At 41.0% G+C, this 17,984-nt stretch overlaps 1 protein-coding gene across 1 annotated transcript in view; it reads right to left on the bottom strand.

Moving 5' to 3' along the window:
• Window positions 1–17,984, bottom strand: part of RBFOX1 (RNA binding fox-1 homolog 1) — a 550,474-nt gene that overhangs the window by 59,078 nt on the left and 473,412 nt on the right. The window contains exons 5-7 of the mRNA XM_049639355.1: window positions 11,775–11,867; window positions 9,914–9,974; window positions 504–557 (exon numbers count right to left, since the gene is read on the bottom strand). Of these exons, the coding sequence (XP_049495312.1) occupies window positions 504–557; window positions 9,914–9,974; window positions 11,775–11,867 (208 nt within the window). The remainder of the gene's footprint in view (window positions 1–503; window positions 558–9,913; window positions 9,975–11,774; window positions 11,868–17,984) is intronic.

Genomic DNA, 17,984 nt, shown 5'->3' with positions numbered 1-17,984 from the left:
AAAGAAAGACCACTTCATTTTTTTCACGTTTTCTAAATAATCCTTCTCTTGGCAATTTCAACTCACTGCCACATTATTGGAATAAGTGAGCCAACTCAGTTTTGCTAGGAAAAAAAAAAATGCGACCCCACATGGAAACGTATGGCGAAAAACACATGGAGGGATACTAAATAAAAGTGGGCAAGAACAGCTCCACATTCGTTCAACATACCCTTGAACAAAGCCTCGATGCTTTTTTGAGGCAAAATTAATGGAAAACATCATAAGGAGCAGGGGCTCCATGCACACCTCACAGTGTAACGCATATACGTGATGCCCCTTCATTTTTTAAAGGGTTTTAAACACTTTTGGTTTTGCTTTAGATAAAAAAAACCCCAACAGTCCCTCAGAACTTCTGAGGAGAGGGATTTTACTTGGTTCAGATTATTTCATGAAACCTATTCTCTAGTAGCAGGCAAAACACATCGAGAACAGACGAAGTCATGCACAGAGGGAATTTTTACCTGCATAGAATTCGGGGCTGTAGACCGCACCCACAACTGGATTCAATTTCCAGCCTTAAAACAAATACACAAAAACATGATTATCACATTTGATAAAACAACTCATATCACTACAAGCGAAACACAAATCAAATGGGGTGGTGTATATATATTTTTTTAATTTTATATTCAGAGGGTATATAGTCTGGGGATGCATAAAAATGATTTGTAACCTATACCTGGGAAGGCAGATTTATGCCTTTCTTTGATTGGCTGCCAATACAAGTTAAAAGTATGGAAACTATTGACCAGCTACAGGTGAACTTTTTGAAAATGATGTGGTGATTAATTTTCTCCCAAGCTAATATTCTGTAGAACCACTATAATAATTGCAAATTTTTTGTCTTCTTTCATGGATCACTGCTAGGTAATCCGTCATATGCCCCTTTGCATTTAGTCCCCCCAAATTTGAAAGCTCACATAAACAGAATTCTTTGCGGATACATATTCTGATAATTGTCATTCCTAATTATGACCCAGAGAATTCCGAAGTGCTTTTTACATCCCAAAGAAAATGACATTTATCCACTAGAGATTAAGTGTGGAATACATTTCAGCACATTCAGGAACCATAAAAATTCTTAATCAATGCGTGATATCTAAGGTAACTTTCAAACAACCTGTGTATAAGAGGAACAGAATCCTGTAATTTTCCCAGTGTTCTGGATGGAGCATTTTCTGTCAAATGAATCCTGGCCCCTTAGGAACTTTTACTCAAGAAAAGAACATACAAGAATATTTGCAAATTGAGAAGCTGTGCACATTACACACCCATTGGGCATCATTTAGGGAACAACCTCCAAAGAATGGCCACATTTCAGGGTTTGGTAATCATTTCCTGCTCCTGCTGCTAAGTCTTTATGAAAACATCCATTAAATAGAATTCCTGAAAGATAAAGAAGGTCAGGTGTGCTGCCTTTTATGGAAAACTTTGTGTCCTTGGGCTGAGGGTAAAATACCCGGGGTCTTTTAACAAATGCTCCTGAGAAAAGGCAATGGTGAAAGGTGGGATGTGAGAGAAGGTATTTCTGACATGGAAAGCTCTTCCCAGATGAAGGGGTAGGACATCCTATCATCTGACCTAAGTGATGCACCTGTAAGACCAGCCAAGAGGTAGCCACAAACTACTCATCCTTTAAGGAACACCCAGGTTCAATATCTCAAGAGACAGGCCCCTGGATGGACCAAAGAACTTTCTACAACAAAAGCCAAGAATTTTCTGTTTCTAAGAGCTTTCATCCAACTTGAATAAGCTGGCAACTTTACAGCCCGCAGGATGGTCTTAAGATAGGATTTTTCAAAGTGCTATGCTTGCATACCTGGGAGGCTTATTAATGGAAATGTCTGGCCCCATTTTCACCAGAAAGACACATAAAATTCTGAGATGTGTTGCCCCAACAGTTTCTGAAACTTCACACTGACCCCTTCCTCTCTTACATTAACCACATCTTGTCATATAGGAATTTCTATAGTGATATAAAAATAAAAATTATCTGGCACATTTCAGAAAATGTGTTTTATGAATGTGGAAAATGACTTCAGTTTGACCAACTAAAATTCCACTACTTCCTAAAAAAAAATACCCAACATGGGAACTAATGTCTACATTTCTAGACCTTGGAATCAAGCCCCAAATAGAGAAAACTGGTTGAAATTAAAGTTTCAGGATTATATTGACATATTTAATGGTCTCCTTCCCTAGTCCTTCACAGAAGTCTAGATTTGTGAAAGAAGTACATAAGGACCCATACTAAATGAATAATTAAATTATGAATTTATTACTCTTTTCCTTCGTCCCTTTGCTCCCCATCTTACACCCTGCTCATGTCCCTACCTTTTCCAGATAGTGGAGACAGGGTCTTTTTGTTACTAGTGAAGTAAGATTTTGTTTCTTGTATATGTCCTTATGAGGTCCCTTAAATACTTTGCACACAGGCCTGTGACACACCATTCACTGAATGTTGACCCACTGATTAGTTTTGATGGAACTCTCCAAGACTCTAAGTTATGCCAATGGCCTTTCATTTTCTCACAGAAACAGATTTCTCAGAGGTATCTAAGACTATCTTAAATCACGTTTCTCTCATCTGCCTTTATTTTCCTCATTTCCTTGAAACCTTCTATGTATCTATCTACCTACCTACTTACCTACCTGTCTATATATCCATTGATCGATCCATCCATCCATCCATCATCATTTTTTATCTTTCTTCTCTCTCATCTATCTATCTATCTATCTATCTACCTACCGACCTACCTATCTGTACATCCATTGATCTACCTATCTATCCATTTATCTATCCATCTATTATCATTTATCCCTATCCTCCTTCTCTCTCATCTGTTTCTATCTATCTATCCATCTATCTACCCATCCATCATTGATCAGCTCTTGACAAAGTTTACCTGATCTTATTTAGGCCTCCATTGTCTTCCCAAAGCAGGCTGCTTAATGCCACTATCTATCTATTTACCAACTACTTACCAGTTTACCAAGTCTATTCATGGAAAAATTTCATCTAATATATAAAGGCATTCTGCCTCATCAGGAGACACATGCCATCTCCTGTCTGCAAGTATTTATTGAGGGAGGGAAGTGATAGGGTCCCCTTCACAAGAAAGCAGCTTGGAATCTGTGAGCCGCAAAATGAAGTTTCATGGGAGCACTAGTGCAGGTTTTGTCCTGCTCCCTGTCACTGTCCCTTCTTCTTAAACAACTAGGCTCTGCTTCCACTGTAGGGAAAACAAAGGCCTTTTTGATCCACACCACAGGCATGATAATCCGACTTCTCACCTCCCTACACCCTTGCGGCCTGCTCCTCATCAAGTCTCCCCACGTCAGCAAATGACACTTCCATCTGCTTGATTCCTCAAAACAAAACTCTTGAAAAATAACTTCTTGATTCTCCTCTTACTCTCATATCCCACCTACAATCCACCAGAAGATCCTATTGGTTAGACTTTGAAAAGATGTTTCCATGTACTTAACGTCCATTCCTCTCCACTGCCACCATCTCATAGCACGGCTCCCTTCTCTCCAAACCAAAGGGACACTGCACTTTTAAATCTTTATAAAACCACCCAAGATCATTCTATATCAATGTAGATCATTCTAGATTATATCTACTGCTCCCTGTGCTTGGAGAACTCTCCACAACTCCTGATAAAGTTGACCTGATGTTATGTGGGTCTCTAGTGTCTTCCCGGGGCAGACTACTCAAGGCCACCTTGTCCCCCTTCAGCTATATACCGATTCAATTTCCAGTTTTGTTTTCTGCACCCATTACCTGGGTTCATCTTTATTTTTCTTTCTTTGCTTGTTCTCAGTTGTTTTTATAACCATTCTCTTTCATTAAAATTAATGGTAAATGAACACGACTGCTGTCCAGTGTGAATGCCCAGCACCTGAAATTGCGTTTTGCAAATGGTTGGTGTTCCATAAATATTTACTTAAGTTTTGCTCTAAAGGAACAGAAGGAATAGAGAGCTTTTTCTAATAGACTCATTCCCTTTTGGCTAGGATTCTATCTCCTTCTAACCTCCAATGACCTGCTTCCTGATGTACATCTAATAAAGAAGGACCCTCTTAGGGGTGACTGTCTTCAAGGCAGAGGAAATAAGAATACAGACCTTGAGAATCACCCTTGCTCAGACTTGCAAAGCTCATGCCGGCTTATGTAAATGTATGCAAATTGCATGCAAATAGCCTCCTAGTCCCTGTGACTCCTTCCAGTACCTGGAAGAGACCCTTGGGATAACCCTGCTGGAGACTGGAGCCTGCACTGTCATGAAGATGGACAAAATGATCCTGGTTTTAAGTTCTCAGGCAGTCTGTACATCCTCAGGCCTTGCAAATTCAGAGATTTTGATCAAGGACATTAAACTGAACAATGAGGCTTATAACAAAAGAGAACAGCTGACAAAGCCCACTGCTCCCAGCCTCGCAGGACCCCCCATGCAAGAAGGCGATGGAGCAGAGACCAGACACAGGAGCTGTGTATACAGACCCCTCTGTGGCTGGGCCTCAAGGGGCTGCATCCAAATCAGCTAGCCCCCTCCTCAAATTTAGCTTCTCAAAGGTCATCTGCCAGCCAGCTGTAGAAAAACACTGTTAACTATGGCTGCATTAGGTGTTAAAAGGCAAGTCTGAATGTGCAAAAAAAAAAAAAAAGAAATCTGCATGTGTCTTCTTTAGGGCTTTGTGGGGCTGGATATCGAAGAAACATATTCAAGAAAGCACCCTTATATACACCACTGGGGTTTCCAGAAGTGTTCCAATGCTTTCTAAAGATATCAACTGAGGATGCCAGGGACTTGGTAGTTGAAAGGGTGCATGAGGTGATACCCAAAATGAACAGTTACTTGCACATTGTGTTTGGTTCACCCGCTGTGGTGGTGGTGTTTTTTTTTTCAACATATATCCATTGCCAACGTTTAGATTTCACTAAGATACAGAATTTCTGGTTTTCTTGAAAGTTTAGTAGAAATAACCATTTTTTTGATTCAGAATCCCACACGGACAAATTTGCTAGAAGTGACCAGGGACACTCCACGTGGCCCCCAGTTAGCCACAAACATACCTGCTCCCTATTATATGCCTGGCTTTGAGGCCAAATATTAACAATCTTTTATTGTTATCCTGTCCTGTTTTTTTCTTCTAGTAGGAAACTATCTTGCTTTGCCCAGTATGAAAATGAAAGTGCAAAAAAAGAATGTGAGTCTTTCAGACCTTCCCTGCTCGTCTATTTTACCTGCTAGCCTCTGATGGCATCTGAATATTTGATCCTTAAATTAGTATGTCTATCAGGAAATTCAGCTTACTATCTACAGAAAAAAAAAGATGACTACTTATTATTGAGATTATTGTGTAATTAAATTTTTAGGGCATTTTGTACCCCTGGGACTGTGTCGAGTACTTATCTCCGTAATAAGCACAAATACCCTAGAAAGTAGGTCCCATTATAACTCAGTTCCTACTTGAGAACACTGGTGTGTGCAGAGTTTAAATGACTCGCCTGCAGTTCAGTAGCCAGTCAAAGGCAGAGCTGATACAAAGGCTACTTCTCTCTCTATAGTCTTGGATTTTTTGGTCCAATTTCATCCTCCCTAAGCTATCTGAGGGAAAAAAAAAAAAAAAAGAGCCACATCCAACACCCAGGCTTGTCCAACATCCAGAGAATCCCTGAGAATGTGGTTCTCAACTTGTTTTGCATTGCAACCATTTGGTCTGCAGTGAACACAGTGGACCCCAGCTCCTGTGTGAGGGCTGCTGTCCTTAGGGGGAGTCAACAATACAGAAGCAGCCCTGTTCCCTCTTTGCGAAGCTCTTGGATAGTGTTTGCAGATCCCTGTATGTCATCCTACAGTCTTCTCCTACATCTGAGTGCAAATGTCCTAGGAAATGGAATACCATGATGATGGGATTGTTATCTGTGTAGCAGAGCCTCGTAGCCAGGCACCTACTTGCATTTAGGGTCTGCTGTGACTCGCACTGGAAATTTTGCAGCTGCCTAAGCTCTTGTTGGACACATAACTGAAGGAATGCATGAATGTGATGGTAGCATCGACAGTGATACTTCACCATGTAAAGATGACCTCACAATGTGGTGATCCTAGGAAGGTATATTTGCCAAAGTGAAAGTTGGTGGTTTGTGACGATAAATCAGACGGCTAATATATGAATCTCACTGGTCACTTATTTTTCTCATTTCAGCATGACTTCGTGGGTCCTGACTTATCTTCTCTTCCCTGCCTCTAGCTCTACTGGGGTATAAGTGACAACTAAAAGTTGTAAATATTTAAGGTGTATGACTCGTTGATTTGATATTACATATACGTTGTAAAATATGCACACAATCAAGCTAATTTACATATTCATCATTTCTCTCTTTTTCTTTCTTCTTTCTTTCTTTCTTTTTTTCTTTCTTTCTTTTCCTTCCTTCTTTCCTCCCTTCCTCCCTTCCTCCCTTCCTTCCTTTTTTGTGGTGATAATATTCCCTCTTAACATAGTCACTCTTGCTGAGGATCTGAGAGGGCCCCATATCTTTTCGGTTAAATCATGTTGCAATTTATGGGGCAGTTTATCTGTAGTGATGATACTAATGACTTGTGGACTGGACAGGCTTTGAGAACTGCTTTTCTTTGAATACCGAAAGTCACCATGGTGTCCTCTACAGAAACCAGCTGCTTTATGTAATTAGGGTTTGTATTTGTTTCTTAAGTAAATTCTGCTTGTCATGGTCCATCCACCCCTTGCATCCTGCACTCAGCCCATGTGATGGGACAAGCCTCCAAATGACCCCTTTCAGAAACATGTATAAGAAACCCACATGACTTACTGCTGGAAGCTAAGAATGCATGGCTACCTGGAATGGGATGTGGGATGTTTATGCCAACATCTGGCAGGGATTTGGGGCTGAACACTTAACAATCTTTTTGTTACTGTGGTGAGTTACCATTTGTGGGCAGTTCTGTAAATGATGGAGGGAAAGCAATGTAACAAGATTTTGTTCATAATAAAAGAGAAAGACTTCACTAACGACTTCATCTCTTCTTTAAAATAGGGATAAGTATGTCCTCTTTAGAGGATTTCACGTGGGCCCAGTGCATTTAAAATGCTTAACAGAATGTCATACAGTCAGTGTTCCAGAGATGTTGGCTATTAATGACTGAGGTTTTTTTTTTTTCTTTAACCGTTTATTTATTATTGAAAGACAGAGACAGAGCATGAGCGTGGGAGGGGCAGAGAGAGGGGAAGACACAGAATCCAAAGCGGGCTCCAGGCCCTGAGCTGTCAGCACAGGGCCCAACGCGGGGCTCAAACTCACGAACCACGAGTTCATGACCTGAGCCAAAATCGGACGTTTAACCGACTGAGCCACCCAGGTGTCCCTTAATGACTGAGTTTTGAATTGTGTCCCCACATTCCACGGGGCCAGTTTTCAACCCCCAGGTGGGACACAGATCAATAACTCTTTAAAATAAATATGCATCCATATGGCTTACAGAATAACATTTGGCTTCCCTTGCTTCATTTTCTCACGTGAACAGTACACCTGACCACCTCTGCACATGCGTGACAGTGGTCGTCTAAGCACGTGTGCATGCACACACACATACGCACATAGTTGCTACTTCATAATTTAAGGAAATGGCCAATAGTCGGGTCAATGTCATCTCATATTAACTCTGGCAAGTTGCAGAGTTTTTTCTTTTTACCCAAGTAGAAAGGCTTCATGACATACAAATCAGAAGTTTACTTCATTTCAGCACTGGACATTCAGAGTCTGTTGTGGAAATTTTCTATTCCCTTTCAGGCCATGTCTTGGATGTTGTTGCAGCTAGGAACCGGGTCAGCAGAATAGATAAATCCTCTGGTCTTTCAAGTTAGAACCCTGTTAAACTGACAGTATTTCTCTGTGTAATGGGCCCCCTTTAAAAATAGGAATGGACTGACTTAGCCAAATTGGTAGCCATTGGCACAAGACAAAGAAAAGCAAACCGAAACTAACAAATGCTAATACTACCGTTTTTAACAACAGAAACAAAAAAATGGGGCGCCTGGGTGGCTCAGTCGGTTAAGTGTCTGACTTCAGCTCAGGTCATGATCTCGCAGTTTATTAGTTCAAGCCCCGTGTCGGGCTTTGTGCTGACAGCTCATAGCCTAGAGCCTGCTTTAGATTCTGTCTCATTCTCTCTCTCATCTTCCCACTTGTGCTCTGTCTCTCTCTGTCTCTCAAAATTAAATAAATGTAAAAAAATTTTTTTAAAATAATTAAATGTCAATCAGTATGGAAGGTAAGACTAAACCCATATATCCATTTCATGGAATCTTATGTAACCACTAAAAAGAATGGGTTTGGCTGTGTATTAACATCAAACGAACTCCATATTGATTTATAAAAGCCAATTAAAAATGATGTGCACACCATGACATAATTTATATGAAAAGCACATACACAATACTGTGAATACTATAAATACATATACATGCATAAAAAAGCAAAGTTAAAGTACACACAATAATCTAATGGTGGTGTTCTCCGAGGGGGAACTAGAATACCAAGCTGGTAGTGGCATTATTCAAAATATATTTACCTTTTCCTTTAATGTTTCTTTCTCATTTTTTCTTTTTTTTTTAAAAATGAGTCTGCATTTCCATGTTGCACATGTAATTAAGAAGTTAAAAATGGAAAACATCATTCCTTTATCACAGTAATAAAACTATATTATTTTTTAAAAACCTACAAAACAAAGGAAAAATATCTTCCAGTCTTATAATTCAACTCAACCGTGAGCATTTTGACGTAATGCCTTCCATAGTGTAGTTGAAATCATGCTATACCTTTTCATTAAGAAAAAATTTCATTCATCAGGAAGCCCTGTATCTTCCTTATCTTGCTCATTTTAGTGGGTATAATGTTCCACTGAGTGGTTATAATTAAACCTACTGTATTACATTCATACCTAGCTTTTTGGCACAATTAAGCATGTGATTAGCATACCGGCAGCTTCCCCTGTCCCCCATATATATCTTAAGAGAGATGTATTCTGAGAAGGATTACAGAATCAAAATGGTGGAACTTTTCAATTCTTGTACAGATGCGAGATCTTATTATGAGGAATTCTGAGACAGCTTCTTGGTTAGTGCGAGTAGAGATACGTTGTCCTGAAGGGGTCTGCAGTATACAGCAACATCTATATCTGTCCCCAAACAGCACTGGGCAACCCAGAGAAACAGAAAAACCGCACTCATGCTATGGAGCTCAGCAGGAAGCACCCTCCAAGCCATTTAAAATCCTAATATCTCCAGACCAGACTCAATGCCAGAACCAAATTCTGCTGTCCCTCTTCCAGAAATGACTAAGGATCAACAAGGAGGTTGGGGGGGGGGGGCGGGGGAGGAAACAAACCAAACCTCCATTCTCCCTCAACTTACTATAATAACAGCAAATTAAGTGACCCAGGTAACCCTGAATAATTACTGTATCTCACCCCAAATGGGAGTTATTCTAGAGGGACTGGAGGAAGGGCATGTACGCTCTACCCGAAAACGAAACTTGCCTCTGCCCTGAAATGATCTTGTTTAAAGAATGATTATTGAAGTCTCACTGACAGACGGTGTCACAATAGCTTCACGGGGACTACGTGGCGATCGGACAACTCTGTCCCTGCCTCAGTGCTCACCCGGATATGTGTTGTCCCTGAAAAGTATCTGATCAATGCAGGTGGTTCACTGTAGCAGGTCAGCAGTTAGGGCACGGGAGCCACTGTGAGGCTACTGTGGCTTGTTGAAACATATCCCCCGGTTACATCATTGAATAGATTCAGAGGTAGAGATGATTGCTTGTTGAAGGCCAATCTCTACTTACCATTTGTATAAGGGTTGACAGTCTTTTTATTTGTCATTACACGTGCTGTGGCATTATTTACCTACGTACATAGAAAACTCAAATGAGCACAAATGCTAGGACTGGCCCACAGTTCAATTAGTTGCATGCATTATGACTGTGATTACTTATTTAAAAAAAAAAAAACTAAAATGCATTTTAATTTATAAAAGGCAGTAGATGCATAACAAAATCATACATTTTTATAATTACATTTACTTCATAACCATTTTAACTTACAAATCATTTCAATAAAGCAATGTCATATCATTTAAAAGTTTAATAAGGAGACAGTAAAAGCAAATTAAAAGGAACTGCATAATTGAAGATTGAAAAGCATGCATGTACTCCATGGTAACACAGAAACAATAAATATTTTTAAACACAAAATAAAATTCATATGAAGGAACATGCAGTGGAGTAGAAGGGGGAAGAGACAAGGTACAAAGGAACATAAATGTCAAAAAACAAAAAACAAAAAAAAAAAAGAAAAGAAAAAAAGGGACAAACAAGATTTAGCCGTGTGCAACACTTTAGGAAGGAAGAACCATCGGGGAAGCAACATCTAGCATTCAACACTAGGAACAAGAGCCTTTGACATAGCAAGAATTAACAAGATCATTCAAGCTTGAAAGTCACAGCTAACAAAAGGATAAAAGAGGGTGCATCGTTTAACACAATATGGAGTTAACAATCTGAGTAAGATGTGCACTGTCATATCCCAATCCAATCAGTGCCTCCCAGGCTCGCTTAGAACGTACACTCAATTACAGGCGTACCGGTACCCAAAAAAATAGAGCATCAAGAAAACTTAATACGACAAGTCAAAAAAATCCACGTGGTATATATATGTATATAGATAATCAGCACTAAATACGTCAAGCGGCAGATGGACTTCACCACTTACCATTCACCACCATCGCCAGCATGGGTTTGTATACAGTTACCATGGTTACTGAGAGTTTGGTGAGGGGCCTAAGCGTTATCGTCGAGGGGGGGGGAAAATGAAAGGCAAAATATGCAACATCTTACTCCAAAGACTAAAGCATTTTTAACTGGTTTTTTTTTTTTTAAGTTTTAACAAATATAACCCTGTGGCCAGGTTGAGGGAGATCCAGTGGTAGAAAGAGTAGATTCTGAGTATCGAAATTTTAGCATTTTTTAATATTTATTCTTTTTTTTTTTTTCAGTGAAAAGGGGCCAGATATTGAACAGGAAATCCTGTTGGTTAATCACTCTATTATCAAAATGATACAAAGATTCCAACTGGCTTGTTAAAAAAAAAAAAAAAAATGAAAGGCTCAGTGACAAAGACCTCTCATTTAAAAAAAAACAAAAGAAAACAAAAAACAATTGTACATTCAAATGCTACTGCTTTCACCATTTGGCTCAATTTGGACACCACTGTGGATCCCTCGTCAACCCTGCAGTGGAAAGAGAAAAGAAAAGAAAAAAAAAAAAAGAAAAAAAAAAAAAAAAAAAAGAAACTGCTCTGTATTTTGTCTGGTTTTGCACTCTGTCTCCCCTGGCTGGGAATCTATTGCACCCATTAATGATAAAACACAGAAAATTAAAAAAAAAAAAAAGTTCCGATTAACCTTTCCTTTGTCTCCCTTATTGCCATTCACCTTTTCATCAGTAATAAGAATGACAGGATAAAGTAAAATTTAAAAAAAAAAAGTAAGGCCAGTTTTCCTTTTTATATATAAATATATATATATATATAAACAGTGAGAAGGGAACAGGGTCACATACAACACACGGTGATGCATCTGGCACGACGAATGAGCGCGAAGCAGACATTTATGAAAAAGATGAAAAGGAAAATATTTTGGACATGCACCTCGATTTTACGGCCCTCTACCACGGTGCCGTGTAATTTCTCCCTCGCCCTGTCCGCATCGGCACTATTTTCGAAAGTTACGAAACCAAATCCCTGCATGCAGGAGGGAAAAGGGAAAACAACATGCAGATTATTATTCCAGTCAACGACCACTGCGGAACGTTCTCTCGCTTTAAGTTCTATTGCTTGTCCTGGCTTCAGTTCTGTAACATGCAAATTAGAGAAATTATAAGGATACGAAGGTGTGCAATAAGTAAGCGACACATGTGAACGAGATTTTTTTTTTCTGTCACCCGTGATCTGTAACCCCCTGAAGAATTCAAAGAAGGATACCAAAGATACCTCTCTACATGACACTACAGAAGAAAATAACTCTAACAGAAAGGAAATGAGATCCAAATCAATTTACAGTGTCTTCACAGAGAAGAAAATGAAATAACGGGGGGGGGGGGGGGGGGAAAAAAAGAAACCGCTTTCTGGACATGCAAATTAAGAATAAAATAAAATAAAACGTGTGCACGAAATTCAACAATGAATGCCAAAATCTTCTAACATTGCCTACAGAGTCATGCCGTGTGGTTTTAAGAACATCTCTCGTTCATGCAGTTTTAGGGTTATTCAAATTTGTCAAGTTTACAGCCTTTACTTCTCAAAAATAAAAATTAGAAGCCTAAAAAAAAGGAAAGACCTTTTTTTATAATAAATCTCAAACTCTTTGATCTAATAAACAAAATAATCACATGAAATGAATTGAAATAAATATCAATGGATTAATAACAATGCAAACAGTTCAAGTAACTTTTTTTGTATGAATTACCCCCACCCCGCCTCAAAAACATTTGTCCTTCTGTATCTGTTAACTTTCCAGGCTACTTCATTAACCGAAAAGGGAAATGTGTATACATATACTGTAACGTTCTAACACATTATCTTGATATTCATTTCTCAAATCAACAGGTAGAAAATAAAGAAGCTTTTGTTCATAGAATGTTATTCACGGTAACACTCTGGACACTTCCTCTCTTACTGATAGGTAACAAATTAGACTAGACCCTTTACTTCGCCACTGGCATACTTTGTTTTAATATTTCAGCCTCGAAAAACAACCCCACTAAACGTCACATTGTCAAAAGCCACCTTTTTTTCTTCACTGACACTGTTCCTAAGAAGAGTACAGAAAATATGACACATTATTTTTAAAACCCCTAAAAATATTTGTACATCTTGTTCAGAAATATACACCAACCTTTTGAAACCATTCCAATGTAAATTTGCCCAACTTGCTCTGGTTCTCACAGTGTAAACTGGGTGAGACAATGCAGTGTGTTGGGATTCCTATTTGGAACTGCGTAAACGTCAGTAAAGGGACAGCTGGTTTTAAGCTTAACTGGGTCAGTTTGATGTCCAGTCTCATTAATGAAATAGACAGTAATTATAAATAATAAGTGATCCTTAAGCAGCTGGTGCTAACGCCCAACCCCTCACTAGGTTGCTAAAGTGACTGCCAAACCTCAGGGTGTTAAGAGAGGTGTTGCCCCATGGTCTGCCTGAGTGAGAACTTTCCAACATCAATATGGGCTCATGGGTAGAAGATACCAGGTGTGGATGGTCTCAAGCTAAATTAAGTGATTATGTGACAGAACTCAATGGAAAAAAATAGAAGCAGCTTTACTTTGGAGGACTAGACTGAAGAATCTTTCATAATATTTCCCACAGTGAGGATCTGTGAGTAGGACAAGTCTGGATTATTTGATCAATATGAGACTTTATGCTCCATAACAGAAGGGCCTGCTTGGTCTCATACCCACATTAGGTGGTATGCCCACATTAGGTATCCAAATATACTGGCAAACTGATTAGTTTTGAAATGATAACCCTTCAATGGACTAAAGACACAATTTGGGGGGTTTGCTCTATTAATGGCTCTGACTCTTGGCCAGTGGGTCCCAAACTTGGTTGCACAATGAAAGAAACTGCGGAATACAGTGTATTAAGTAGATTCCTGACAGGGCTCAGAGCTACCTGATCAGAACTCCAGAGTGGAGCCCAGAAATCTGTTTGTTGAAAAAGCTACTGTGTGGTCTAGCAACTCCATTTCCATGGCCTCTGCTATCACCAGGCACCATCCAAACACAGTTTCGGTTCACTGTATGAGGTGGAATACTACGTGGCCTACTTCCAGGGAGCAGCCGATGGAGAGGCATGAGTTTTGGAGGTGGATATCTATCTGACTTGGTTATTCGGATCCGAAGTGCAGGGGTACAGCCATTATCTTATGGCAATGTCCACTTCCTCCCCTCAAAACCTAACCACCTAGCATGCACAGAATGTCATACATCTAACAGATAAGGGCAGCGAGGACGCTGGCTATAGCAGGGGCAATTCTCTCCCTAGCAAGCAAAGAAAATGCACAGTCCAAGTCTTATCAATGGAGGGTTCTGTGGCCTCATTGCTATCCGCGGGTACCAGTCATTAGCATCACAGTGCCCGGGGAAACGGAACATTCGACCCACCTGCCAAACGTCATCCCAAAGAATCACGTCATCGTGATTCTTGTCTGGCTCCAAGGCAGACGATACTGGCTTAAAATCAGCACTACGTGCATCAGGGACACACGAAGGTGGAGATAGAAATAGGTTTAGAATCCCATGGAAAGTTCGTAAACTACAAAGCAAGTGGCTCCCTACCTTCCTAGGTTCTCCCTTTGTCTTAAAATAAGATACTAAATATATGGATTCTTATTCTTACTCTCACTTTCTGCTAAACGTCTCTCTCTCTCTCTGTCTTTTTCTTTAACTTGAGGTCCTCAATACCTCTTTCCTGCTGTTGAGATGACTAGTTAAGATTCTACAAAGTCAGGTTCAGAAGTGCTTATTCCAGAGACAGTCCCCAAATACCAAAGGGACTGTCCTACCTTTTCCATTGGACACTCACACCTCCCCACAGGCAAGAAGTGATATGGCCTCCCTGGGCCAGAAGATTGCCAGAATTCTCATCTGGGGGGAGATGCCAGTGACTTGGCAGTTTTTAGGTACCCTCTCGGCCAAGTGCAGGTGCTGGGTAAGTCCAAGACCGGTGGTGAGGTTACTTCTTTTCACCTATATCAGGGTCAGGTTTTTATCTCAAGGAAGCCGCAATGTGGAGTTCTTAAAAACATTCTGGATATTTTTATCTCAGACTTAAAGAGGGGAAATGGAAGAAGCACGTTCTGGACTTGGCCTGAGAGCATGGGAAGGGGGTGCAGATCTCAAGCGCATGGGGCCCACAGAGCGGAGGGACATGGTCTTTGCTGCAGGAGAGGCTCTGGTCCCAGGGCCACCTCAGGAGAGGGCTGGAGTGGAGAGAAGGCACAAAGCTGACTAAGAGACCTGGTAACGTGTGCACGATAACGGGGCTCCCAAGATGGGCTGCAAGGCCAGTGTGACTTGCTTATTTTAAAGACTTTGGTGAATCTGGGGCACCTGGGCATGCCAGTCGGTTAAGCATCAGACTCTTGATTTCCACTCAGGTCACGATATCACAGTTCTTGAGTTCGAGCCCCACAGCAGGCTCTGTGCTGACGTCACGGGGTCTGCTTGGGATTCTGTTTCCCTCTCTCTCTAATCCCTCCCCTGCTTGCTCTCTCTCTCTCTCTCTCTCAAAAAAAATAAATAGACATAAAAAAAAGTCTTTTGTGACTCGTGAATTCTGACCTTCCCATATCTCAATTATTTTTCCATTTTGGTTTTGAGGTATATGGGTAGGTGATACCTTCTTTTTGTCGTCGTCGTTGTTGTTGTTTGGGGGATACCTTCCTTTTTGTATCAATGCAAAAATAACATTTTGTATGTTAAATCAAGGCTCTGAAGCACCCAGGACTGAAGAGTGTGCTATTGTTTTCATCTTACGTGAAAACCCAATTCCTCTAGTTGCTGGTGCAAAGACCTGTCTAGAAGAGGGGGCTGCTGATACCACACTAAAGATTCATTTTTCTGGGGGACTAAGAGTTTCACAGCTCACTTCTTCCCACTCACCTTTGCACACAGAGCTCCTTCTCCCAGGAAGACCACCTGACCTACCTCCTTCCCTTCCCTGGGAAACTCCTACTCATGAGAAAGTTCACTCGCAGCTTAAATGTCCCTTCTTCCCAGAAGCCTTACCACCCCTCACAACACAGGTCTGCCTGCTTGGCTTCTCAGTAGCCTCTTACGTGCCATACAGCACAGCCTGCAATATTGCATTTGGGTGCCCTCCCTGCCCCCCCCACCCCCGCCAACTACTCAGGAAAATCTATGAGGACAGGAAGCACTTCTGTTTCCCTTACCATGAATTCACCTGTCTTCTTGTACCTGGAAGGGAGCCAGTCCTCACAGGTAGCTACGGAATCAAAGATCAGACTGTACACTTCCTACATGTATTACGCGCTAGGGGCGCCTGGGGGACTGAGTCCGTTAAGCATCCAACTCTTGGTTCTGGCTCAGGTCCTGATCTCACAGTTCATGGGTTCGAGTCCCACATCAAGCTCCATGCCGACAGTGCACAGCCTGCTTAGGATTCTCTCTCTCCTCTCTCTTCCCCTCCCCTGCCCTCTCTCTCTCTCTCTCAAAATAAATAAATAAACATTAAAAAAAGGAAGTAGCTCTATCTGGCTGTATCCCCCAAACACAATACTTTAGAGGTAAACAAAATGTTTTTAAATCTCGTAAAGGAAAAAAAAATTTAAGATCTCTGACCCCTAAATGCTATCATACTCTTATTTTCAAAGTCTGGCACGTCTTTTTAAAATGTGGTTTCCCCGTATACTTGCTACCTGTGTATACATTTATGCTCTACATTCTCAGGATAACATAGGCACTGTCTGTGTTTGTATAAGGTATATGAACATGCACACCCCCCACCCCCAAATATCCCCAACATACAGCCGTACTCACTGGGCACTGCAGGACCTGCCTCGGGGACCGTCTCCAAAGAGAATGGCCAGAAGGTGAGCTCCTAGCTCTTAAGGGCCACCCACTTCCCCTGGCTGCTTCTCCTGCACCAAATGATGAAAATGAGGTCCTCACAATGGTTCAGGTTCCTCAACTATTTAAATGGCAATGTTCCTTTAAATAGGGCCCTTTCCTGTAAAGGATGATGCCAAGGATGAAAAATGTCCTCGTGTGAGCTGCTGTCCCTATTTAGCAGGTGCCCCAAAGGACTGTCTGGATGACACTCCAGTCAGCACCTGCAAGACGGGTTGTTTCCGAGGAAGCATACCCAGCCAGAGAGGCTATTTTTGATGTGTCCTAATCAAAAGGAAAAAGCAGGTTCACAAAGTCAGTCTCTGGATGCAGCAAACTTAACTGGTCTTCATTGCTAAAGCCCCAGAGACAGGCTAATCACGGCAATGACGGGGGAAGTATTAAAAATAGTACCTCCACTGTACTTTCAAAATAGCAAACGATATTCTTCTAATGTCCCAAAACAGCTCTCGAAAGGAATTAAATAGCTTTTTCCAATGGGTAAACGTTACAAAACAAAATATAAATTAAATATAAATTTTAAAAAAGGCAGTCTTTAAAAGCAGTGGCATTACAGACTCAGGATTAGAAGGAAGTTGGCCAACATTCCGGGTCATCTTCTAGGATTTTGCCAGGAACTGAGTGAAAGGGATTAGGCTGTGTACATTTTTTGCTTTTCTTTTTATTTAAAAAAATTTTTTTTAACATTTACTCATTTTTGAGAGACAGAGTGTGAGTGGGGGGCAGAGAGAGAGGGAGACACAGAATCGGAAGCAGGCTCTGGGCTCTGAGCTGTCAGCACAGAGCCTGATGCGGGGCTCGAATTCCCAGACTGGAGATCATAATCTGAGCCGAAGTCGGACGTCTAACCGACAGAGCCACCCAGGTGCCCCTTTTCTTTTCTTTTTTTGAAGATTTTATTTTTGAGTAATCTCTACACCCAATGTGGGGCTCAAACTCACAACCCTGAGATCAACAGTCACTGGCTCGATGGACTGAGCCAGCCGGGTGCCCCTGGGCACATTTTTTCTTCAATTCTTTTTTAATGTTTATTAATTTTTGAGAGACAGAACAGAATGTGAGCGGGCAGAGAGGCAAAGAGAGAGGGAGACAGAATCCGAAGCAGGCTCCAGGCTCTGAGCTGTCAGCATGGAGCATGATACGGGGCTCAAACCCACTGACCGCAAGATCACGACCTGGGCTGAAGTCAGACACTCAACTGACTGAGCCA

This window comes from Panthera uncia, chromosome E3 (assembly GCF_023721935.1).
Source record: "Panthera uncia isolate 11264 chromosome E3, Puncia_PCG_1.0, whole genome shotgun sequence".
NCBI lineage: Eukaryota > Metazoa > Chordata > Mammalia > Carnivora > Felidae > Panthera > Panthera uncia.
This window is presented reverse-complemented; position numbering and strand designations above follow the sequence as displayed.